Consider the following 26,811-nt stretch of genomic DNA (forward strand, 5'->3'; position numbering starts at 1 on the left):
GCTGACATATGCTCACACCATCACTTAAATTCCCTTCCAGGTAGGCAAGAGTTTGGGAAGGGCTGACAAAGTTTTGGTTGGTGCTGCAGTGCATCCTGCAGATTGAACACTGCAGCTGCAGTATGTTGGTGGGAGAAAGTGGACGGACTGCCAAACAAGCAAAAAGTGCTTTCTCCTGAATGCTGTCAGAAAGCATTGCTAATTGGAGTTCTGTTAACTTACTCAAAGATAACGGAGATGCATGTTACTTTTCTAAACTTGATTTATGGGTCAGACCTCATGCACCATCCTGCAATGTAAAGCTGTTGAGGACTACAGCCAAAGTTGCTCTGATCTGGCTTCATGGCATAATAAGAGTTTTAACAACACCAGGTTAAAGTCCAACAGGTTTATTTGGTAGCAAATGCCATTAGCTTTCAGAGCGCTGCTCCTTCGTCAGATGGAGTGGATATCTGCTCTCAAACAGGGTACAGAGACACAAAATCAAGTGTAGTCCATGTAGTCCACTTCATGGCATAAATCAGTCACTAACTAAGCAATTCCTTCAATTTTCCAAATGGCAATATGGAAGCATGTCTCATCAGCACAGACAAGGTCAGATAGTGCATCATAGCTCTCCCATTAATGTCCATGCATTTCCACCCAACTATAAATATCTGCACAATGTATTCAAGTAAACTGTATGAGAATCTTAAATGAAAAATTGCTTCAACATCCAAAATATTTACAACTTTCAGCCAAAGGGGCTACATCCGTCATTTAATATGCATGAGACAATTCATGTGATGTGCGCATCATTGGCAAGGTAGTAGTTGCCCATTCCTTGAACAGGGAGCTTGCTGGCTTATTTCAGGGGACGGTTAAGAATAAACCACATTATTGTGGGTCTGGAGTCCCATGTAGTCCAGATTAGGTAAGGATGTCCAATTTCCTTCCCTAAAGGGTTGTGGCCAAGGGTCCAAGTAACAAAGCCCAATATAAAATTGGATACTTTAATACACAGCTAAACTGCTTCTACAAGCAAGGCCTGATGGAATACAGACAAGGTTACCACAGGTCAAAGCCAACAGGGACCAGCCTAGACTTGTTTTGTCTATTGAACTGAGGTGTTCGAACTTAACAGTGGGAAGAGGTACTCAGCCAACAGAAAAATACATGTTTGCGTTTCCCTAGTTTCAGCCAGACGCCTTGATACTAACCATATCTTGAAAAGGGAATATGTGCACCAGGTCACCAGGACCACCTGCCTTAACTTAATTGGGTGCTATGACCCCTGCCCTGTGACCCTATTGGCTGAAAGCCAGACAACATTCCAGAAAGGCTTGGAGAGGGAGAGGGATAAAGACAGGAGACATTCTCCAATGAAGACTCAACCATCTTGCTGTGACCTGCGACCCATGATGACGGAAGAGGACATGCGAGATCCAATTTCGGGCGTGTTGACGTGAGCTTAGCTAATTGAATCCAACAGTTCAGTCAAGATCATCAGAGCAGGTAGTATAGGTGTTTTTCAGGCAGTCAGCCTAGTTTGGGGAAAAGTTAATCTTTGTTGTTTCTTTAGCTTGCAAAATGTTTTAATAAATCTAAGTTTGAACCACAATCCTTTGTCTCAAAGTAAGAGCACCCGAGTAAAGACATTTGAGTAATCAAAGTGTCTGTATGGAATATTCCACAGGCAACAGGTTATTGGTGAACCAGTGTATCGACTATGTTTCATGGTCACTATTGAGAGAATGCATCCAATTTGAATACCATCTTGTACCACTAAATTAATATTTTTGAAGGGTGGAGGAATTAAGATACAAAATAGAAATGAGAAACAAGCACCATTGTGAATGCATTAAAAAAGGTCGTTTATTACCAATATGTGGGTGAAAAGATAAACAATTAATCATTTTGGTCCCAATCACCCCATGTACAAACAAAACTAGAAATGGAATTGTCCTATGAAACATGCTACTTACACACTAACAACTTTACTTCCATTTGTAAAAGCACTCTTATTGAAGATCATTTAGCTCAGAAGATAACTCTGACATACATTTTGGACCATGTCTCATTTGATCAGGAAGATTTCTAGCTGTTTAAGAATACATGCAAGGAGCTGTAGCATTGTGCAGCTTTGAAAGAGACTAGCATTTACATTTTATCACCACTGATTTTTTAAACCTGCATGGTGGTTGTCGCACGTTGTACAATTAATCACTTTTAATTGCACTTTTTAACATTTGCGTGGCTGATGAATGGTGTGAAGTTGTCTCGGTAGTGGAATCTTCTCCAAAGAAGGCTGAGACTTTTGTGATGTAATTTCAGGTGGAAATTTACGACTCAGCTAAGAGGGAATAAAAATAAGTAATCAGTCTGTGAGGAATTGCAGAAGAATTTCTTTGAAGAGTTTGCTTAGGGATACAGGATCAAAAAGCAATTTCTTTTCCAGGCATGTGCCCTGGAATGCTGTGCATATTGTGGAAACAAATGAAACCAGAGCCAGATTGCCAAGGAATTTTAAAAGCAGCAAAAAAAAAATGCTACATGCACAATCCAGTGACTGTGCTGTGATTGCATCGGAATAAATGGCATTTTCAGGATCACTGGAAAGACCGCACTTGCATGGTTTTTGACAAGTTAGACTTTGTGACATCCATATGGCCCATGCCAGCAGAATCTCAGCTAACTATCCACCCACAAGAGGGGGTTTTGTTTGCCTATTTCTCAGTAACTTCCTTCTCCTCCCTCCTTTGTTACCCCAAGTAATAATTAAATTGTTTCTGCTGGAGTTATGACTTGAGATTTAGAAAAAAAAAGCAAATCTGTCAACATCTGAGAACAAGTTAATGTTCTAGTCCGTATGACTCTTCCAAGCCAAGATGGAGTTGTTGCTCTATCCACAGATACTGCCAGACCTGCTGAGTTTTTCCAGCATTTGGGTTTTATTTCAAATTTCCAGTAGTTGCAGTATTTTGCTTTTACTTCGGTTCTGTTTTGATGCCTCATTATTTAAAATTATCACCAGACTAACTTTTTAAGACTCAGGCCTGGTTAGTACTTGGATGACTGCCTGGAAATACCATGTGCAGTAGACTTTCAATCGTAGATGGCGCAACACTTGCCCTTCTACCTGTCCAAGGTCCTAAACACCCCTTTCAATCTGGTCTATTGCATTTGGTGCTCCCAATGCAGTCTACTCTACATCGGAGACTAAACGCAGACTGGGTGACCGCTTTGCTGAACACCTTCGGTCCGTCTGCCAGCAGGTCCAAGACCTTCCTGTTGCTTGCCACTTCAACATACCACCCTGCTCTCCTGTCTACATGTCCGTCCTTGGCCTGTTGCAATATCCTAATGAACCTCAATGCAAACTGGAGGAACAGCACCTCATATTCCAATTAGGCACTGAACATTGGGTTCAGCCACTTCAGGGAATGAACTCTCTCCTCCACCCCATTTATTTTATTCCACCCCCCCCCCCCCCCACCCAAACTGCCACATTCCTCAGGCAGTCCTTTACTAAGCTGTACCTTTGTTTTGCCATTCATGCATTCTGATTACTTAATAGACACTTTCAACACCTCAGCCTTCTGCATGCTCATTTACATTCCCTTTGTCCAATTCCACCACCCCTCCCTACCCTCATAGTATCTCTGCTGACTTTCCTCTCATCTCTGATGAAGGGTCATCTAAGACTCGAAACGTTGGCTCTATTCTCACTCCACAGATGCTGTCAGACTTAGATTTTCCAGCATTTTTTCAAAAATTTAGTTGCAAGTGTGATGGACAAAATATGCTAATAATCACATATTTAAATTGAAATTTGGTCCATGATGCAATGCTTAAATACAGTGCTAAAAATCTTGGACACAGTGGGACAAGATTAAAGTTTTTGAATATTGAGCTAAAAGTCAGCCCCAACTACAAAACTGACCACATTCCCAGGAATTACCTCGGAGTTCCTGCTACTAATGTGTAGAACCCAAAAGCGAGTTGGATCTTTTATGTGCAAGCACACAAGTTTGAATATAATTCTATAAACAATTAGTTTCCTGGTGTTCCCCAATATATTGGATGGGTTTTATATTTTTGAAAAGTCGTTTGAAAATTGGGTTACTTGCAGATTGTGGATTGACAGACTTAAAATGCTTGTCGATAAACTCCGTTTCAACTGTAATTAAACTTCAAGTCAACACTTGAATACATGAAGGGTTTTTAAAAAAATAAAAGCAACATTTTTTAAGCTGCCCAATGTACAGTGTTGGTTCATGGCAGCTGGTGTTCTACGATATCCACATTCAGTAGAAACTCGGGCATTTCAGCTGTCGTGATTTGCACCTTAATTGTCAACTACAGTCAAAAGTGCAAACTCTATCTTGTTCTTCCTGTTCCATGTGTTGACTAGCAGTTCAGCAAAGTCATGAACCAACACACTGTAATGGAGTGGCGGTATTAATATAAAATTTGGAAAAGTCACCAATCTGGTTGGAAAGGACGGGAGACAAAAAAAAAGACAATAGCAAATTTATACTATTGACCAGGCAGTCCAAATACTCAAAACATGGTTCCTCAAAAGATAAATTTGCCATCAGCAAATATAAATACCAGATAAATCTTACCCTCCAGTGGATTGATATCAAGACTCAAGTCATAAATAGTTGCTTTAGGAGTACCCAGTGAGTAGCAATAAGGCGAGGACAAAAGGGAAATGAGGAAAAAAAATTAAGATCAATCCTGGCCTGATCCATTATCTACTTAGTCATAAGAGTTATTTGACTCAAATGGGAAGCCTGGAAAATGTGTATTTCTAAAAAAGCTTTACAAAAATTGGAAATGCACATTTGTATAGATTCAACTTTGTTTTGAATTTAAAGTATCTGTAAAATAGCTTCAATAGAATCCAATTACTCACCTTATCAATTGTTCTAGCCAAGATAAAACTCTTCCTTGATAAGTTGATAGCAGTACTGCAAACAAAAAAACTTAAATACTTCAGTCACATGGCTGATTGGATATGATTCATGATAGATGATGAGAAGCTAAGAAAATAGAATAAGACAAGACTTACACCAAGTCTGGTTCAGCCATTACCGAGGTCCTTATTGACCAATATCGGTTCCGGATTAAGCAACAGTTCCATGTCAAAGTCCTAGTTTTCAATGTTTCATGTTTTCAAAGCCCTCCATGGCTTTGCTTCCTGCTATCTCTAATCTCTTCCAGCTGCACAAACTTCATTATCCGTGCTCCTCCAATTTGGACATCTATAATCTACAAATGGGATATTGACAGGCTATGGGAATGGGCTAGGAACTGGCAGAAAATGTGGGCAAATGTGAGGTTATCCATTTTGGCCAGAAAAATAAAAGGGCAATTTACTATTTAAATGGGAAACAGATTCAAAGTGTCTGTGCAGAGGGATCTGGGTGTCCTTGTGCACGAGTCTCAGGAAGTGGGTTTGCAGGTGCAGAATGTTACAAGGAAGGTAAATGGAATCTTGGCATTTATTGCAAAGGGCCTAAACTGTAAAAGTAGAGAAGTGTTGTTACAATTGTATAAGGCATTGGTGAGAACGCACTTGGGAGTATGGTGTTCAGTTTTGATCACCTTTGAGGAAGGATGTGGTGGCACTTGGAGGCGAGTTCAGAGGAGATTCACTAGATTGATTCCAGGTTTGAAAGGGCTGTCGTATGAGGGGCAGTTGAGTAGCTTGGGCTTGTACTCACTGAAGTACAGAAGAATGAGGGGGGAATTTGATTGAGATATAAAATACTCAACTGTACTGATAAAGTAAATGTTAACCAAATGTCCCTCCTTCTAAAACAGTCCAGGACAAGAGGTCATAGTTATAGAGTAGGGGGGGGGGGGGGGGGGGGCTACTTCTCAGAGGGTTGTGAATCTATGGAACCCACAGCTGCAGAGTGCAATGGATGCAGAATCAAATCAATGGATTCAAGAGGAGGTAGATAAATATTTGATCAAAAGCAGGATAAAGGACGATGGGAAAAAGCCAGGGAAGTGGAGTTAGAATGAGATGGAGATCAGCCATGTTCATATAGAATGGCAGAGCGGGCTTGATGGGCTGAATTGCCTTCTCTCACTCCTAATTCCTATGTTCCTATGATTTTAATTGTGCCGCCTTCATATGTTTAGCTGGAAAGGTCATAAACTTTGGAATATCCTCCCTAACCCCCTCCACTTTTCTTTTTGGCCCTCTTTCAATGGGCCAAATGGCTGCTGTCTGTGCTGTAAAACTCTACCCATTTGAGCAAGGTGTTGGTCATCTGCCCCAATATCTCAAATGTTAAATGCTGCTGTATAAAACACTCCTGAAAAGTACCTTGGGTTGTTTCACCATGTTAAAAGTACTACATAAATACTAGCTTTTTTGAGGAGGCACTGAAGATTGGGCTACTAATGCTCAGGTTGTGGCAGCTGAGGTTCCTAGATTTTGAATACTTTTTTTTGGGAAAATAAATTTAACTTAACCTTTGTATAGGACTGGATTAGGTCACCTATCTGCCTAGTGGCAACAAAGTTCAGGAGATTTATGAAATGGTCATGGATTTTGCAATAATGATGATGGCAAAACTGCCAGTATGTTATTACTCAGTAGAAACTGCTGAAACTTATAGAAATCTAGAACTTTTCATGTTTCTCCTTAGTATGTACTGTTGACTGCAATCAAATAGAAATTGCTGAACAGATCAAAACTTGCCCCATTAAACTCTTGGAAAAAAGACTATGGTGTAATTTGTTGAATGGGCTTTTAAATGGTAGCATATCAAGTTCATAACTTCTGCTGAACAGCTTGACTGGCCTTTAACTAAATGCTGAGCCAATTGATTGTCTAATTTCTCCATGATGAAATTTCACATTCCTTAAAATGACAGCCCAGATCTTCCTGTAAGCTTAGAGTCCAAGGCACCCTCCACTGAATATGATAAAAATCTGCATCTTTACCTTTTTATGCTGGAGCTATAGGGATTTCCTGTCCCAGCTGTAGGATACAAACAGGAAAGGCAGTCATGAGGTATAGTGATGAGGCCATGCACCCTTTGCTGTCAACAGCACGAGGAATGCCCCTTGAAGTTTAACATCTTGTTATGTTACAGAGTGTTTTTTTGAGGTTCTTAGGCTTTTTAAAATATAATTTTTAACCTTTCACAGAAATTTGCTCTCAAGAGTTTTTGTAACTTAAAGAAATGCAAGTAAAGATGAATGCCTTTAAATGAATTTAAGTACTTAAATTAAATAACTGGTAAAGTATATTTTACAGTATTGCAAGTGCAGCCTTGAAGGCATGTAGCAATTTTTAATTGCTTGAATGTTTTCTTAATTTAGATAGCTGTTGAGATCAGCAGTTCTGTTGTCAAATTGTTTATTTGGGGACTCGAGTACATTCCAGCTTTTATAATACCAGGTTCATATGTTTATAAATGCACAATGGGGGTGGAGAGGACATTAATTGTTTAGCAACTTTACTTTTAAAAGAAGAGTTTCTGTTGTTAATTTCAACGCAGGTCCTAAGTCTGTGATCAGCAGGCATAAGTACCAGAAGAAAGAAGAGCAGACTATATGGCCATCCAGAGCCTGTTCCACATTAAAGTAGATAATGGTTGAATCAATTGTGACTTTAACTCCACTTTCCTGCCTGCCCTCCCTTGGGAACAGTGACCATAATTCCATAAGTTTTAAGTTACTTACGGACAAGGATAGGAATAGTCCTCGGGTGAAAGTGCTAAATTGGGGACAGCTAAATCACAACAGTATTGGACAGGAAGTGGGAAATGCAGATTTTGGGGTGGGGGGCAGTGGCTGTTTGAGGATAAATCTACACCCGTTATGTGGGAATCTTTTAAAGGCCAGTTGGTTAGAGTTCAGGACCAGCATGTTCCTGTGAAAATGAAGGATAAGGATGGTAAGATTCAGGAATCTTGGATGACAAGAGAAATTGTGAGCTTAGGCAAAAAAAGGGAGACACATGTAAGGATTAGGAAACTGACAGACAGAGCCCTCAAAAGATTATTTTTAAAAAAGCAGGAAAGAACTTAAACAAGGATGGCTAAAAAGGGGCCACGAAATGCCCATGGCAAACAGGATTTAGGAAAATCCCAAGGCATATTGTATGTTTCTGAGGGGCAAGAAGGTAGCTAGGGAAATGGTAGGTCCATTCAAGGATAAAAGAGGAAATGTGTGTGGAGCCGGAGGAAGTGGGTGAGGTCCTTAATGAATACTTGTTTTGGTATTCACAAAGGAGAAGGACATGGTGGAAGGCGAGTACAGAGATGGATGGGTATGTTGATACAAAAAGGTTTTGAGTTTTTCAACATGTCCCCAGGACTTCATGGGTCTATCCCAGAAAGAAGTCTCACAACACCAGGTTAAAGTCCAACAGGTTTATTTGGTAGCAAAAGCCACTAGCTTTCGGAACACTGCCCCTTTGTCAGGTGAGTGGGGAGTTCTATTTGCAAACAGGGCATATAAAGACACAAACTCAATTTACAAAATAATGGTTGGAATGCGAGTCTTTACAGGTAATCAAGTCTTAAAGGTACAGACAATGTGAGTGGGGAGAGCATTAAGCACAGGTTAAAGAGATGTGTATTGTCTCCAGACAGAACAGTTAATGAGATTTTGCAAGCCCAGGCCAGTCATGGGGATTACAGATAGTGTGACATGAACGCAAGATCCCGGTTGAGGCCATCCTCATGTGTGCGGAACTTGGCTATCAGTCTCTGCTCAGCGACTCTGCGCTGTCGTGTGTCGTGAAGGCCGCCTTGGAGAACGCTTACCCGAAGATCAGAGGCCGAATGCCCGTGACCGCTGAAGTGTTCCCCAACAGGAAGAGAACATTCTTGCCTGGTGATTGTCGAGCGGTGTTCATTCATCCGTTGTCGTAGCGTCTGCATGGTCTCCTCAATGTACCGTGCCTCGGGACATCCTTTCCTGCAGCGTATCAGGTAGACAATGTTGGCCGAGTTGCAAGAGGAGGTACCGTGTACCTGGTAGATGGTGTTCTCACGTGAGACGATGGCATCCGTGTCGATGATCCGGCACGTCTTGCAGAGGTTGCTGTGGCAGGGTTGTGTGGTGTCGTGGTCACTGTTCTCCTGAAGGCTGGGTGGTTTGCTGCGGACAATGGTCTGTTTGAGGTCGTGCGGTTGTTTGAAGGCAAGAAGTGGGGGTGTGGGGATGGCCTTGGCGAGATGTTCATCTTCATCATTGACACGGATGCCATCATCTTGCGTGAGAACACCAGCCACCAGGTATACGGTACCTACTCTTGCGACTCGGCCAACGTTGTCTACCTGATACGCTGCAGGAAAGGATGTCCCGAGGCATGGTACATTGGGGAGACCATGCAGACGCTACGACAACGGATGAATGAACACTGCTCGACAATCACCAGACAGCAGTGTTCTCTTCCTGTTGGGGAACACTTCAGCGGTCACGGGCATTCGGCCTCTGATCTTCGGGTAAGCGTTCTCCAAGGCGGCCTTCACGACACATGACAGCGCAGAGTCGCTGAGCAGAGACGGATAGCCAAGTTCCGCACTCATGAGGACGGCCTCAACCGGGATCGTGGGTTCATGTCACACTATCTGTAATCCCCACGACTTGCCTGGGCTTGCAAAATCTCACTAACTGTCCTGTCTGGAGACAATACACATCTCTTTAACCTGTGCTTAATGCTCTCTCCACTCACATTGTCTGTACCTTTAAGACTTGATTACCTGTAAAGACTCGCATTCCAATCATTATTTTGTAAATTGAGTTTGTGTCTTTATATGCCCTGTTTGCGAATAGAACTCCCCACTCACATGACGAAGGAGCAACGCTCCGAAAGCTAGTGGCTTGTGCTACCAAATAAACCCGTTGGACTTTAACCTGGTGTTGAGACACCCAACTGTGTTTACCCCAGTCCAACACCGGCATCTCCACATCTATCCCAGAATACAGAGGGAGGAAATTGCTGGGGCCTTGTGCAAAATCTTTGTATCCTCTTTAGTCACAGGAGAAGTCCCAGAGGACTGGAGAATAGCCAATGTTGTTCCTTTGTTTAAGAAGGGCAACAGGGATAAATCGGGAAATTACAGGCCGGTGAGCCTTAGGTCAGTGGTGGCGAAGGTTTACTCATTTGGAAAAATATGGACTTATTAGCAATAGGCGGGATGGCTTTGTGCGGTGGAGGTCTCACAAACTTGATTGAGTTTTTTGAGGATGTGACAAAGGTGATTGATGAGGGCAGGGTGGAGACACTGTAGCAAGGTTCCTCATATCAGGCTGATACAGAAGGTGAAGTCACACAGATGAGCTGTTGAGATCAGCAGTTCTGTTGTCAAATTGTTTATTGGGGACTCGAGTGCATTCCAGAACTGGTTTGGTCATAGAAGACAGTAGCAGTGGAAGGGTGCTTTTCTGACTGAAGCTCTCTGACCACTGGTGTTGTGCAGGGATCAGTGCTGTGACCCCAAATAATTTGGAGCAGAATGTAGGGGGTCGGATTAGGAAGTTTGTGCTCGACACAAAGATTGGGAGAGTTGCAGATAGTGAGGAGGATTGCCAGAGGATACAGCAGAATATAGATAGGCTGGGAGACATGGCAGATGGAATTTAATCTGGACAAATGTGAGGCGATGCATTTTGGAAGGAAATATGCAGTAAATGGCAGAACCCTTAGAAGTATTAGCGTAGAGGGATCCAGGCATATAGGTCTACAGTTCCCTGAAAGTGGCAATACAAGTGGATAAGGCAGTCAAGAAGGCGTATGGCATGCTTGCCTTCACCGATCATTGCATAGAGTATAAAAATTGGCAAGTCATGTTTCAACCATATTTGGATAATTGTGTACAGTTCTGGTTGCCACACTACCAAAAGGATGTGAAGACTCGAGAGGGTACAGAAAAGATCAACCAGGATGTTGTCTGGTTTGGAGGGTATTAGCTAGGAGGAGAGATTGGACAAACTTGGTTTGATTTCACCTGAATGTTGTAGGCTGAGGGGCTGACCTGAAAGAAGTTCACAAAATGATGAGAGGCATGGGTAGTCGGAGTTTTTTTCCCCCCAGGGTAGAGATGTCAATTGCCATGGGAAATGCATTTAAAGGTAAAATGGGGAAAGTTTAAAAGGAGATGAAGGGCAAGTTTTTTGTTTTTACATGAGTGGTAAGTGACTGGAATGCACTGTCAGAGAAGGTGGTAGAAGCAGATACAATAGCAACATACAAGAGACATCTTGACAGATGTATGAAGAGGCAGGAAAATAGGAGGATAGGGACTGCTTTGAGGCAAAAGGTCATTAATTTAGAAAAGGTGTCATGACCCAGTTTTGGTGGGCTGAAGGGTCTGTTCCTGTGCTGTACTGTTTTGTTCTAAGCTTGGACTCCCTTAACTGAAGCTTAGGATGTATTCCATGACCCAGCCCTCGCTGTTCTCTGTGGGAGAGAATTCCAAAAACTAAATTTTCTTGAGAAGAAATCTCCCCCCGACGCCGAGGAGGAGGAGGAAACAAGAGATCACAACTTCTCAGCTCTACCATGTCAGAATCTCTCAGGAACTTGTGTTTCATAAAATGGGTTGGGCCTCAACTCCAAGGCCCCACCTGCTCAGCCTTTCATAAGGCAAACCACACATCCCAGGAATCAGTGAACTTTCTTTGTACACAATACTCCAGATATGGTCCCATCAATGTTCTGTACAATTGTGATAAGACTTCCCTATTTATATACTCCATCCTCCTTGCAATAAAAGGGCAACTTTCAATTTGCCTTCTGAATTACTGCTGTACCTGAATGCATGTACAAGAACACCCAGATCCCTCCATACTACAGCATTCAGCAGTCTCGCCATGTAATATTCTGCTTTTCTATGCTTTTGCCCACTCACTTGACTCTTCTAGATGTCATTGCAGACTCTTGGTATCCTCCTCACAAACTTGTTTTCCTGCCTATCTTTGTATCATCAGCAAATTGTTACCGTTCACTCAGTCCTTTCATCCAAGTCATTAACGTAGCTTGCAAATAGTTGAGGCTTCAGCATGGGCCCCCGCGACAACCTGCCAACAATCCATTTATCTCTACTTTCCTGTTAATTCACTAATCCTTTGTCCATGCTGAAATATCACTCAATCAACACCATTAACTTCTATCAGAACCTTTTATGTGGCACCTTGTTGAATGTCCTTAAACAATTCAAATACAACACATCTACTGGCATCCTGGAGTAAATCTGACAGGTTCAGGGGCATCCAAGCCCAAGTCTACAACTGCAAGTCTAAGAGAGGCATCCAATGAGGGATATAGGCAGTGTATCTCTCTGCCCATTGGAAGTTTGAAAGCCCCAGGTAAATATGTGGGCACATCAGGACACCCTATGGGTCCCAGCACCTCCCAAGTTTGCCACCAACTCCATCAGAAGATCGAGGCAATGGCTTTTCAGAGCCTGATATTTCAGTTCATCTACATCCCCTTTTTTTACACTCAGTTTTTACCACTCGGTTTGCTGTCCGAGATTGGATGCCTGGAGAACTATTGGGAAGGAGGAAATTCACGCCCAACAGATTGCCACTGACCATGAAACCTGGGCCAAGCACTTAGATGCACACAAAGGCTTAATCCAGTGGCCAAGCATTCAAATGTACCTCAACAAGAAATATAACGACTGTGGATGCTGGAGATCCAAAACAAAAATTGCTGAAACTCAGGTCAAGCAGTATCTCTAATAGAAACAGAGTTTCAGGTGGATGGCCTATATAATAGTTTGAGAAAGTAGCAGGAGCCAGGAACATAAAAAAGGCGATTGGGTGGTGGGGAGGGCAGGAAGGTTTCATGATGCAAAAGCCAAAGAAAGTGGTAAATGATTATGGTGAAGAAACAAAAATTGCTTCCAGATAAGGAATGAATAGCTACACAGCAGCCATCTTAATGCAACATTAAGAAAGGGCCAGCAGCCTCCTCCCTGTTCAGCAAAAATGTTGGACTAAGTGGCTTGCAATGTTTCTTACCATTTCATTACACAAAGTTAATCATAGCCAAGCTGTATACAAGTTACAAGTTCACATGGATTGAAAAGGAAAACCTGCGCTACAGTTAACAAAAGGTGAATCAGAAAAACCTTCCTTAGGAGTACCTATGTCATTATGCTATTGCCTATAATGGAGGAAATGTATAAACATTCATGCTCAGACATCAGTGTTCATCTGCCAAATACATGAACTGCAGCCAAGCGCAAAAAAATTGCTCCATTTGGCAATTTTACATGTCATAATTTGAAAGAGGATCAAGCATAAAATAATGAAATGTTCCTCAAATTCCTCCAAGCAGTTACATCATATGTTTCAATAAGATCACCTATATAAAAGAGAGTAACATCCCAATTCTGATTAGTCGTATTTAAAAAGCAATTCCACCTCAGGTCAGCAAAGTGCTGGTAACTCCATCTTAGTCAGGAAAAGTGCAATCAGATGACTTTCGGTCTTAACTCCAAGCAAGTCCGAATCAATAATGAATCAAATACGACTAATCTACTGCAAAGTGAGCGAACTGCTGGATGAAGCCAACTATGGAAAATTATAAACTTTCAAAGCTAATTACATTTCATAGGGATATCAAATCACAAAATGTTAAATTCTAATTCAAAACCAGTAAGATACAGTTCCATGTCAACTACCAACAGATATTCCAGTGACGGTCAAAGTACCAATAGCCTAAAGTCAAGGCAGCATAGGACATAATGGTAACCATACAATAGAGGCAATGTTGAAACAACTTTCTATTGTGTTAGATGTATGGTGGATACCTTTTGAGAAATAATTGGTGGAATTTTACCAGCACATCTGCCCGACGTTCGTATGGTCCCGCCCGAGGCTAACGGAGAATGCTGTTCTCTGAGCCTCGTGGGTGTGCCGGTAAAATTCCAGCCAATGAGTGTATTGTCACGAATAGGAATGAACCAATAGCCATGTCATAAATATAAATGCTGTCATCCTCAGATGAATTAATTGAGAAATTGCCTCAGACAAATGAAGGGCCTGGAGAGGGTAGGCTGAAGGGTCAATGACCAGGTGGCATAAATTTAAGGTGATTAGTAGAGGGGACATGATCATGCTGGTGCCTGGAATTCACTGCCCAAGTTAGTGCTCGAAACACTCACATTTAAAAAAAAGTCCCCGATCTGCATGCAGAGTGCTGCAACCTGCAAGTCTACAGACCAGGTGCTGGAAAATGGGATTAAAACAAATGGCTTTTTTTTGGCCAGTGCAGACATGGGCCGAATGGCCTCTTTCTGCATCGTAATGTTTTTCATGGTTATTTTCAACAAGACCCTGCCTCAGTTCATGTCCCAATTAATTATTTTTTGCAGGACTAAATGGCTACAAGTGTAATATTTTTAAATAGCCACCTGCCATGCCTATTTACTTAAGCACAACAATCAGAAACAGGTGCAAGTATCATTTACCTCGGAACACATTTCTTGGTTTTTCCATTACTTCCATTTTCTTCTTCTTTTGTGGCAACCTTCATACTAGTCACTTTTTGGGAATAAAAAATAAATCAGTCGTTCAATGCATAATTTCAGTTTACAGTGGTTAAAATACAAACACGTTAGGTCAAAACCCAAAACCAATAAAATTTGTTTTATAATAGTTAACCAACACTTTAATTGTCAATGCTACTAATCTTGCCATGTGGCAATTTCAACGAACCTTTGTTCATGAAATCATAGAGTGATGTGGTATATACTAGACATAAAAAGAAACGCAAAATTCTGGAAATAGTCACGTCCAGTAACATTGGTAAAGAGAGAAATAGTTAACATTTCAGGTCCATGATCTTTCATCAGAATTAAGAAAAGTTAGAGATTTTAACCCAATGAGAGGGGAGGGCAAGGGCAGGTCCGTGATAGGGTGGAAGGCAAGAAACACCAAGTTACAAAAGATTAATGGTGCAAGGCATGGGGAGTGGTAAGTGTGTGTGTGTTTGTATAAAAAGTGAAGGATTTGTAATGAAAACATGTTCAATCATGATTCAAATGCACATAATGTACACAAGCTGAACTTTTGATTTCAAATCTGACAGTTGCCAATTGGAGCAAGAACTCAAACCAAATTGCTGTCACATTATTGGGTAACCCTGCCTCACAATGGCATCCTTTTCCTATGATGTGGAGATGCCGGCGTTGGACTGGGGTAAACACAGCAAGAAGTCTCACACCAGGTTAAAGTCCAACAGGTTTATTTGGTAGCACAAGCCACTAGCTTTCGGAGCGCTGCTCCTTCATCAGGTAAGTGGGAGTTCTGTTCACAAACAGGGCATATAAAGACACAAACTCAATTTAATCAAATAATGGTTGGAATGCGAGTCTTTACAGGTAATCAAGTCTTAATGGTACAGACAATGTGAATGGCGAGGGGGTTAAGCACAGGTTAAAGAGATGTGTATTGTCTCCAGCCAGGACAATTAGTGAGATTTTGCAAGCCCAGGCAAGTCATGGGGGTTACAGATAGTGTGACATGAACCTAAGATCCCGGTTGAGGCCGTCCTCATGTGTGCAGAAACTGCACTCTTTAACCTGTGCTTAACCCTCTCTCCACTCACATTGTCTGCACCTTTAAGACTTGATTACCTGTAAAGACTCACATTCCAACCATTATTTTGTAAATTGAGTTTGTGTCTTTATATGCCCTGTTTGTGAACAGAACTCCCACTCACCTGATGAAGGAGCAGTGCTCCGAAAGCTAGTGGCTTGTGCTATCAAATAAACCTGTTGGACTTTAACCTGGTGTTGAGACTTCTTACATCCTTTTTCTAGGCAGCAAGAAAGGAAACACTAAATCCCAATTTGTCAACAAATGGTCAGGTCAGGCATAAATGGAAACCTGGGACTGTAACAACACATTAGCCAAGGGTTATCCATGATAGGAGACAGTTTTAAAGCGTCCACATGTTGAGTTACAAGTACACATTTGACCCAGTAGCACATTCATATGTCCTGGGTTCAAGCCCTTCTCTAGAACTTTAGTGTATAATTTAGTATTCCAACCACCCTTCAATTATCAAAAGGTGTTGCTTTCAACCCAAAGCAACCCTGCAATTATCAGATCTCACAAGCAACATTGGCCAAAGCCCTTATCACGTGGCACCATTTGAAGATTAGGAGAACTTTCCTGGTGTCTCATTCAATCCCTCAGCTATCATCATAAAAACAGACTAGCTGGGTGCGGTTTGGAATTTTGTACACAGGCTGATTAGTGTTGGCCTACAAAGTGAATACATTTCACAAAGTATGGGAACTCTATGACTTAAGACTTGCCACATGTAGGAGGCAGACAGAAATGCTGTTTTCCATAGCTAGCTTTTCCAGGAATAGGTCGTTAGCCTGAAGCCAGAGGTCATGGCTTGAGGGGTACTATTCTACTAAGCATGGCTGATCAGGAGTCACTTTTGTTCTTGTCACCTGTCATAGGGGAAGGATTTGCAGGTTGAGCATCCTGTTTAGCCACTTCTTTGAGTACACCTTCTGTGCCTGGAGTGGGACTGAACCAGAACTTCATAGAAACCCTACAGTGCAGAAAGGGGCCATTCGGCCCATCGAGTCTGCACCGACCACAATCCCACCCAGGCCCTACCCCCATATCACTACATATTTTACCTGTTAATCCCTCTAATCTACGCATTTCAGGACACTAAGGGGCAATTTTAGCATGGCCAATCAACTTAATCCGCACATCTTTGGACTGTGGGAGGAAACCGGAGCACCCGGAGGAAACCCATGCAGACACGAGGAGAATGTGCAAACTCCACACACAGTGTGGAATTGAACCCAGGTCCCTGGAGCTGTGAAGCAACAGTGCTAACCACTGTGCTAACGTGCCGCCCTTCTAACTATGCTACAAGACTGCCATCAGATTGCATGCATCTGTGGAAAAGATAAACATTTCTGGTACACCCTTCAGAAAGGTAAATTAAAAAAGAAAAAAGAGAAAAGGACATGAAAAGCACTTGAGTAGGAAACAGGAAGTATCAGATGTATTAGTTTGAGAAATAAAAGGAGATTGAAAACATGACATTATCCAAAAAAAGCAAATATTGGTGTTGGAGAGAGGATGAGGCAGTGGGAAATGGTACTGCGAAAGAAAAGCAGTTTCACAGGACGTTTTAATTCAGAGCCCCAACATGTTCCACGTCTCCAAATTCATAAAGACTGGCACTCCCATCCCATAACACTAACACAAAGTGAAAGTGAAAGCATCAGTTAAGGTTAGAAGTTGAGGGGCATAAAACTAAAGATGCCCAATCAAAACTGTACCCCCTGAATCACATTGACCTTCTTCTACACAGTGCCAAAGACAGGCAAGAGAAAGGGAATTGACTTGACAAGCAGGGAGCTCAGATTCACACTTAGAACAAAGCAGCAACATAATGTGCATCCGGTCTTAATACAGAATAGACTGCACCAAATATGGGGGCAATTCTCCCAGCCTGCTGTGCTGCTTCAGCTGTGCAGTGGGCTGGGAGATATCAACAGAGGTAGTGTAGCGGGCTTCCTGCTGGGTGTCATGGCCTCCAGCATTGTCAGCTCCGTACTAGAAATCGGCACGGAGTCTCCAGGTCCACTTGTCTCTCCCACCCCGGCAGAAGTGTTTCACTCCAGCAGGGTTTACAACAGCTCCTCACTCATGGGGGATGAGTGAAGGGGATGGAGTGAAGGGGGCAATGGAAGCACCCCAGGAGGTTGGGGGTAAGGGGGTGCCCCCTGGGCATTACCAACCTGGCCCCCTGGCATCACCCAAGGGGCAAAGCACAGAGGACACCTTGGCACTGCCCAGCAAGGTTGGGGATGCAGGGGGGGAAATTGTGGGGGGGTCCCGTTGCCACTCTGCACTTGGGATCAGTGACAGAGGGAGGGTGGACAGTGATCAAAGCGGGTGGGGAGAAATTGGGGCTGGCCTGGACACCTCTGGGAGGCCAGTGATGCGGGGTTGCTGTGCTAGCCAGTGATCGGGAGGCCGACAGTGCAGGGCTACTGCGCATGCACCGATCTTCACTGTGACAGGCCGGCACATGCACAGTGGCCTGCTCAGTGCTATGCTGCCAGCCTCTCCAGCGGGAATAGGCCCCACCCCAGCTTTTCAGTGCAATTCATGCTAGGGCACTCCATAAAGGCACAAAGTGTTGGAGATTCATTTTGAAACTACTTTTGAAAAAAGCAGCAGGATTTACTCCAGTTTTTACGCAAATTCTGCACATAATATTTTTTTTGGGAGAACCCCCCCCATAGTATTTATTGTTGTAGCACATTTAATTGCTCCCTCATCGAGGAGGAGTACTTGGGGCCCCTAGACAGTGCTGTGGAAAAAGATGGTGAATGGTAAAGGGCAGCCATCTCAGTGGGAAGGTGCTGGGGAGAGAGGCTCGTCAAAGTGAATTGAAATGAAAGAAGTGCCCCTTCAGAAAGCGGGTAGGCGAAGAAATGTTATGATGGCAAATTACCCGTCAAGCTTTTGATGAAAAAGAATTCCTATCATTCTTTGTGAGGTTGAGGAAGTGTAGGTTAGAAGCACAAAAAACAGAATGGAATGGTCTGGTCGTATAATTCAGAAAGTGGCAATCAAGACATTCTGACAGGAAGAGATGTTGTTAGAACAGATGCAAAACAAAAAAGGCAAAAACTAGAAAGGCACGTAGTTGCAGGAAGCAGGGTGAAATAGTTGTGGATGTCAGCAAGTTTATATTGTCAGTTATGATCAGTGTGGAAAAAGACATATGTCGTCCAAAGCAGGCTGGAAGTTAGTTATATACAGCTCTGCCTAGATTCTGGGCATTGCATCTCAGGAAGATCTTGACCTTGGGAGTGCGGTATAATATTGGGAAAAATAAAAATTGAATTACAAGCACAGCTTGCAATGACAAAGCCTGTACTCCCCTTACATATAGAAGATTAAGAGGTGATCTATTAAAGTGTGGTAAAAGGATTTAATAGCTTCACGTTACAACTTTAAAATTAGAGCTAGGTGGTTAATAGAAATTTGAAACTGTTCCCAAAAGGGTTAGGTTAATTAAAAGTTGAAGAAAACCGATTAATAATGTTTTTGAACAAGGGCATCGGGAATTACAGGACCAAGACAGGTAAATTGAGTTATGCTACATATCAGCCTTGATCTAACTGAATGACAGAACAGGCTTGTGGAAATGAATGATTTACTCTTTCTTGTGTTCCAACTTAATGGATGAAGCCAGATGAACCATGTAAAGGGAAGGTTAGACAGTGGAAGTAAAGTTTAATTAAATTTCATAGACCAGGTCAAAAGCTTGAAGCTGTCATCTATATAAACACAACATAAAAGCTATTCACGCAATGAGTTACTGCTTAAGGATAAGGAAGGTGTTAATTTTACCAAAATAAAAGGTAGCCTCAAGTAATACAAGATCAGAATCTCAAGAAATACATTGTTAGACTAAAGGTGTTTTTAATTCAACTTCCAAAGCAACCTGCATCTTCTAGCTGCGGTTTTATGTAACTAGGGCAGCACAGTAGCATTGCTGTCTCACAGCGCCAGGGACCCAGGTTCGATTCCCGACTTGGGTCACTGTCTGTGCAGAGTCTGCACGTTCTCCCCGTGACTGTGTGGGTTTCCTCTCAGTCCGAAAGACATGCTGGTTAGGTAGATTGGCCATGCTAAATTCTCCCTTGGCGTACCTGAACAGGTGCCGGAATGTGGCAACTGGGGATTTTCACAGTAACTTCATTGCAGTGTTAATGTAAGCCTACTTGTGACACTAATAAATAAACTAAATAATGGCTCCCAACAAGTGATTTTAATCTCACCTACAAATTTATAGTCCAAATTTTAGCAGGCTGGACAAACCAGCTTAGATACTGGGTCCAAGAAGCATTTTGAAAAACAGCATAAAATCAATTTTTATAAATGAAACCCAATTCAGCTTTTACCCCAGTGTAAACTCCGACAGCTTAAAGTTAAAAGGGGAAATTCATATAGTCCTTGGGGGAATTAACTCGACTTTTGGAATTCAGATACTCTTATGTGGAAGGCAAGGCGATTCTGGTAGTACAGTTAGTGAAGGAGAGGCTGTGAATGAGAAGATGGAAGGAAAATTGCAGACTTATCTATACCTTACATGCAAGTATAATCTCAGGCATTTCTTCATGTGAGGAAGTGAAAGATGATGCCTCCTATTGTGATCGAAGAGAAAACAAGGAGTAAACAAAAGCAGAGATGCCTTGTGCCACCTTAGCGTGCCTTCAGAATTGACTCTCAAACAGGAAGCCACCTACCTATCAGCTCAAAGACACACTACACTAGCAAATTTGCTGTCAATTGCCCCTCAAATAATCAGAATGTCTCAATAGTTGATTTTACATGAGAAAGGTGTATATAACTACTCAACATTCTACAAAATGTTTAGAACTCAGATGTACAATATTTTTTCACTTCAATTTTTAAAAATTGGATTGTGCCCTTGTTTCCCGTATTAATAAAGGAAAATCATACACTTTTTTCCCCCCTCACTACTGGTCCTGTACTATTTTACACCAATTCTGTTTCATCCCCAACCATATTTACCCTCTAATATTTAGAGCAAGTTAGTTTCCATAACAGGATCATCAACCATCAATAGAAAGTTCATTATACATTATGCAAGCTGCAGGAATTTCATGCTGGAAATGCCACAGTAGGGCACGAAATTTCTCTGCAAGTGCATATCTAGTACTCGTAACCTTTTGCCACCCACCCCCACCAGCAACATAGATTTCATCAATACTATACCCAATAGTGCAGGTTCTTCCAGAACCACTCCATTTCAAATTTAAATTACAACCTTCATAGAAATCCTACAGTGCAGAAAGAGGCCATTTGACCCATCAAGTCTGCACCAACCACAATCCCACCCAGGCCCTACCCTCATATCTTACCCGCTAATCCCTCTAACCACACATCTCAGGACACTAAGGGGAAATTTTAGCATGGCCAATCAACCTAACCCGCACATCTTTGGACTGTGGGAGGAAACCCACGCAGACACGAGGAGAATGTGCAAACTCCACACAGACAGTGACCCAAGTCAGAAATCGAACCCAGGTCCCTGGAGCTGTGAAGCAGCAGTGTTAACCACTGTGCTACCGTGCCTTGATCCAGACATGGAGAACCCAGTGGCAGAGAGAAGAGTTACTGCTCTCTAGTGCAGAACCAGGGAGTCTTAGTAAGAAACAATTTATGAGAGTGTAAGGAGTTCAAATGAAAACCCTCCAGTATACCCAATAAAAAGGGAAGTGGTCAGAGATTAATTACACCCCAGAGCATTGCTACAAGAATAAAATGAGTGTTCTTCAGCTACTTCAAAGAACCAAGCTGGAGTTCAGGAGTTATTCAGTGACAATCTAGTTAGTGTTCACATCATTCACAAATCTAACAATATAACAAATTAAAAATCTGGGAAATGTCTGGTGCATAAAAAGGAATATGTTCAAGGCTTGACCTTTGAATTCCTCAGAAGTACTGTTCCTCCTTTCTTTTCCATGGCAATGCCTTAGCCAAAGCCAGCCAATCAGTACCCTTTCCTCCTTTATTATAAATGACTGTGATGGTTAAAATTCAGTAAGAGTTTTAACAACACCAGGTTAAAGTCCAACAGGTTTATTTGGTAGCAAACGCCATTAGCTTTCGGAGCACTGCTCCTTCGTCAGATGGAGTGGATATCTGCTCTCAAACAGGGCATACAGAGACACAAAATCAAGTTACAGAATACTGATTAGAATGCGAATCTCTACAGCCAACCAGGTCTTAAAGATACAGACAAAGTGAGTGGAGGGAGCATTAGGCACAGGTTAAAGAAATGTGTATTGTCTCCAGACAGGGCAGCCAGTGAGATTCTGCAAGTCCAGGAGGCAAGCTGTGGGGGTTACCGATAGTGTGACATGAACCCAAGATCCCAGTTTAGGCAGACCTCATGTGTGCGGAACTTGGCTATCAGTTTCTGCTCAGCGACTCTGCGCTGTCGTGTGTTGTGAAGGCCGCCTTGGAGAACGCTTACCCGAAGATCAGAGGCCGAATGCCCGTGACCACTGAAGTGCTCCCCACAGGAAGAGAGCAGATATCCACTCCATCTGACGAAGGAGCAGCGCTCCAAAAGCTAATGCATTTGCTACCAAATAAACCTGTTGGACTTTAACCTGGTGTTGTTAAAACTCTTACTGTGTTCACCCCAGTCCAACACCAGCATCTCCACATCATGGTTAAAATTCAGCATGCTTGTGTTTGTCCTGAGTGCAAGGTGAAAAACTTCAGTAACCTGTCTCAGCAATATTCAAATTCTGTACTACCGAACAACTGTTTACATTGGAGTGATAATTTCTTGTTTAATAGTCTGTCCAGTGATATAACTACTGTCATGGGGGTCTAGAAAATACTCTTACCAGCATTTCTGCCTCTGGAGTTTCTAATCTTCACCCTTGTGAATTCTACCCAGTTTTCTGAGCCAAGATCCTTTCTCACCTATGTCCATTTGTCATCTTTTATAATCAGGGGTACCCTTCCTTCTGTTTTATTTGACCCATCTTTCTGAAATTGTTCTGTAGCCTGGAATATTTCTCAAGCTTGGTCTCCTTGTAACCATGCCTTTGTAATGGCCATTAGATCCAAACCATTTATCTCATTGTGCCACTTGTACAGACCTTTCTTTCTGATACAATATTAAACTCATGTCCCCCTCCACCTGCTTTTACCCACAACAATTTACTTTGCTATTGCTTAAACATTCCTTTCCCTGTTAGTTTAAATCCATTTGTTAATAAATTGACCATATTTGCTGATGCACTCATGTTTGTATCCTATGTCCCTCCCGTAACACCCTGGTTCCCATTACCCACATGGTCTTTAACTTTCCGGATCTCCCATCAAAATTTAGTCCAAGGCCCTCGCTGCAGCCCCAGTTTTGACACACCAGGATACCGTTCCCAGTGCAGGTCAGACGAATGCCATCCCAATGGCACAATTCCCTCTTTCTCCAGTCCTGATGTCAGGGCTCCATGATTTAAAACCAATCTCTCCCACACCAATCTTTGAGCCACACATTCAGCTCGATCTTATTTATCCTCTGCCATTTGCTCATGGCTTAGATAATATTGCTTTGTAGTTGTACGTTGTGTGTTTTCCACTTTTCAATTTAGCCTCAGCTGCTCATACTCCATCAGAATCTCCAAGGGGAAAACGAGAAAACCATATACAATTATGGCTAACTTGGAAGCCAAGGAGTTGGGGAAGTTAGGTCATCAGCGGTTCAGTGGAATAGGATCGGGGACCAGGAGGCGAGGCTCATGGGCAAGGAAAGTTAGGGACTTAAGGACAGTGTTGAATCTAATGCTCAAACAACAAGTGCAATGCCCACCTCCTGCACCAACCATGCACTGGAGCTACAGTACACACCACAGCAACTTACAAAAGGCATCTGTCACCAAGGGGAACACCAGCAATATTACCGGAATGCAATTATCTTTAAAATCAGAACATAGTGGTTTGGACTTTTTGTCCATTGCTATTTAGGTCAATATCCCCTATTCATAATCACAATAATTCAATGGAAAGGAAATGCCATCTCAAGACATCTAGACTTGGCAATAAATAAAGACTTGCTACTATGGTATTCATCCCAACAAAATTGGAGAAATCTTAAAGATCAAAAAGACAGTAGGTAGAAAGGATATGCGCCAACTTTTGGACAGTATAAGAATTTTTGTTTATCAGTTAAGGAAAAAAAAACACATTTATTTACAGGTAAAGACTGTATAGAGGCTTGCTGCCTCATGTCTGCAGCCAGCTCAAGTAGATTCTGAATCAGAAACCCGAGCTCACGAGGGTGATTTCCCCACCCTACTCCCCGATTGGTTCCCAGGTCACGTGTCCTGCACAGTGGTTAGCACTGCTGCCTCACAGCGCTAGGGACCCGGGTTCAATTCCCAGCTTGGGTCACCGTATGGAGTCTGCACGTTCTCCCTGTGACTGCGTGGGTTTCCTCCGGGTGCTCCAGTTTCCTCCCACAGTCTGGAAGACGTGCTGGTTAGGTGCATTGGTCATGTTAAATTCTCCCTCAGGTGTACCCGAACAGGTGCTGGAGTGTGGCGACCAGGAAACTTTCACAGTAACTTCATTGCAGGTGTTAATGTAAGCCTACTTGGGACACTAATAAATAAATTTTAAACTCTGCAGATTAGGACAATTACCATAGGGATTGTGTACATGAAGAAGTTCTAGCTCAGCACTCCCAAAACAAAACCAAACTTGAATAAAACTAGTTTATCAGGTCTCATTTTTTCACCCTGGTAAATAATTGCAGGCACAAGCAACTCTAGTGCGTCACCCAAATTATTATTCACATAAGTTCTAGTGTCAGTGGCTATTTACCCTGGGGGTGGGTGAATGTGGAAAAGGAAGCATTATAAATCAAGCTGAATCCCACCTCCAGCTGGCCACAAAATAGTTACCTAGTCATCTTCCTAGGAACTAACAGTTAAATAGATACTTTGAAAAAAAAATCTGTTTATGGTTAAAGCCAAGCATAACTAATTGAGTACAGACATCAGATCAAATTGCCTCCTTTGTGGTTTAAGGAGTCAACCATATCACATGGTATAAATAGTCAAAAAACTTAAGGCTTGGGTCCCATCTAATGGAAAAACACTTTTACATTGCTGTAAACAGAATGCATTAATTGCTTCACCTCAAATTCTCTTCCTTCAAGTACCCAAGTATAAAAATACCTTCACAATTGCACACAAACCAGGAATACACAATCATAGAAACCCTACAGTACAGGAGGCCATTCGGCTCATCGAGTCTGCACTGACAACAATCCCACCCCAGGTCCTATCCCCACACATTTACCCCCTAATCTACACACCCCAGGACCTTAAGGGCCAATTTAGCATGGCCAATCAACCTATCCTGCACATTTTGGACTGTGGGAGGAATCCGGAGCAAACCCACGCAGACACAGGGAGAATGTGCAAACTCCACATAGACCCAAGCTAGGAATTGAACCCACGTCCCTGGCACTGAGGCAGCAGTGCTAACCACTGTGCCAGAAATTGTGCCTATTAGTGTTAAACCTACAGTGGTATGTATGCAAAGATTTCCTAAAGGCATTGGATACATTTCACATTGAAGATTAGCACCTTGATAAATTGTGCTCAAAATCCAACCTCGAGCAAGTCCCTGACCCACTCCCTTCACATAATCCTTCCCATCCCTTCTCCCCCCCCCCCCCAAAAACAAAATAGTAAAGCAGGTATCAACGTTCAATAACGCTAAAAGTTGAAGACCATAGTTGCAGGCGGTCAATGTCATCAAGGAAGTATGCAGAAAAATTAACTTTTTAAACAAATACTTCATCAAAACGTTCTTGCACCACTTTACAAGTTATGTAATCGTCAATATCAATTTTCAGTCCTTTCTCTCCGACCCCACCCCGAGAACCTACGTCATGAATTTCGCAATTCAGTAAAATTTCGAATTAGAACACCTTAAAAGAGTGGGAAATCTAACAAAAAGCAACTTTAAAATATGATAATGTAGAGAAAAGAATAAGAATTGCTCCCATTAAGTAGGGTATTTGCACTCCTACGTAAAGTACCCAACACTTCCGTGTTTATACATGAAAGTTGCCTGGCTGAGCAATGGAAGCTGGAGTTCTCTCTCCGGAAAAACAGACCCAGGAGTTATAGAAAAAAAACCTGGAACTGAAACAAGGATAGTGCGCTTGTATTTTAATGAATAAGGAAGTTCTCACCTATCCGCTTTACACCAGCCAAACTCTCAACTCTAATTCCAAGGAACTACTTGCGGCCAATTCCCCTCACGTTTAAGCTGTTTTATTCTGGCTGGCAGCAGCTGTTTCTGTGCGTTGTAGTTTGAGTTTACTGCTACACAATGGAGGGAGTCATTATCATTGATTCGCGTCTCCGAACAGCAATGAACCTCGATTGAACTTCAGACAAAATAGTTCAAAATGACAATTACATTAAAATCGTAACATAGTGGAAACTCATGATATGCTTAGTTCCCATTGGGAATTTGTAAAGATTGGAGATATAAACCCCTCTTCAATTGGTTTCGTCCCAATTAGAATGACATGAGAGTATTTTCTCACCAAGTGGAGAGATGCCTCTTTTGCGGACTGGAGCTAATAATTACTTATTTTCTGAAGTTTAAATATTAAAGTCTTAAAAGATAATCCTGTCCCCTTGAATGGATTATCACCAAGTCACACACGAACCTTTGTCCGTACACCTTTAAAACAATCGTGCGTTCCACTCATCTCTATCCCCATCTCATCTCACTTTAATTTTACCTCTGAAATATCCCGCTCAGTCGCTGCATCAATTTCTTATCCTTAGTGAATTTAATCATGGTTATAGATACAAACCTCTGCAGGGGTTGGCTCCTTCAGGTCCATCATTACCGTTCCAGACTTCTTGTCTAAAGTTCTGCATGCAAAATATATTCTTGTTAGGGGAGGTGGTGTCACAAATTGTAAGCCCCCGAGTTAGTGACTCCCTCAGGACAGTATGAAAGGTTATGTTAAAAGTTATGCATTTTAGTGAATATGGTGTCCAAGAGTAAAGGGACAGTAGTCAGTGCTTTACCTTGTTTGCTCTTCAACTTCTTTCTACACTGGTGTACAATTCTGAGGATGAGAGAAGCAGTCGATCAGTGCCATGGCCACTTCTTTCTACTTGGCACTGACAACGTTTTTCTATGGTTTCCTCCCATTGATATTCAGTAGCCTTCTTTCTGATGTTGCCCTTGTCT

General features: G+C 42.3%; 1 protein-coding gene across 5 annotated transcripts; it reads right to left on the reverse strand.

The window, feature by feature from the left end:
* Positions 1–375: 375 nt before the first annotated feature.
* Positions 376–26,499, reverse strand: LOC144504031 (death-associated protein-like 1.L). 5 transcript variants are annotated; one of them, XM_078229189.1, is made up of 5 exons: positions 26,426–26,490; positions 25,790–25,987; positions 14,445–14,517; positions 4,901–4,955; positions 376–2,332 (listed from the first exon to the last, which is right to left on the reverse strand). In XM_078229189.1, exons 3-5 carry the CDS (start codon positions 14,507–14,509, stop codon positions 2,222–2,224), a joined length of 231 nt encoding a protein of 76 aa, XP_078085315.1. In that variant the 5' UTR covers positions 14,510–14,517; positions 25,790–25,987; positions 26,426–26,490; the 3' UTR covers positions 376–2,221. The 5 variants fall into 5 exon arrangements, with proteins under 5 accessions (XP_078085315.1, XP_078085313.1, XP_078085310.1 ...); XM_078229187.1 differs by lacking the exon at positions 26,426–26,490 and having other exon boundaries at positions 25,790–26,327; XM_078229184.1 differs by lacking the exon at positions 25,790–25,987 and having other exon boundaries at positions 1,832–2,332; positions 26,426–26,499.
* Positions 26,500–26,811: the final 312 nt, after the last annotated feature.

Source organism: Mustelus asterias, chromosome 14 (genome assembly GCF_964213995.1).
Source record: "Mustelus asterias chromosome 14, sMusAst1.hap1.1, whole genome shotgun sequence".
In the NCBI taxonomy this organism is placed as follows: Eukaryota; Metazoa; Chordata; class Chondrichthyes; order Carcharhiniformes; family Triakidae; genus Mustelus; species Mustelus asterias.

Excerpts from the sequence above, each read along its gene's own strand:
- LOC144504031 (XM_078229184.1), bottom strand. The coding sequence starts at position 26,492 with ATGCAGAACTTTAGACAAGAAGTCTGGAACGGTAATGATGGACCTGAA. Across the intron at positions 14,518-26,425 it reads AGGAGCCAACCCCTGCAGAG|TGACTAGTATGAAGGTTGCC; the intron begins GTTTGTATCTAT and ends ATTCCCAAAAAG. Across the intron at positions 4,956-14,444 it reads ACCAAGAAATGTGTTCCGAG|TACTGCTATCAACTTATCAA; the intron begins GTAAATGATACT and ends TTTTGTTTGCAG.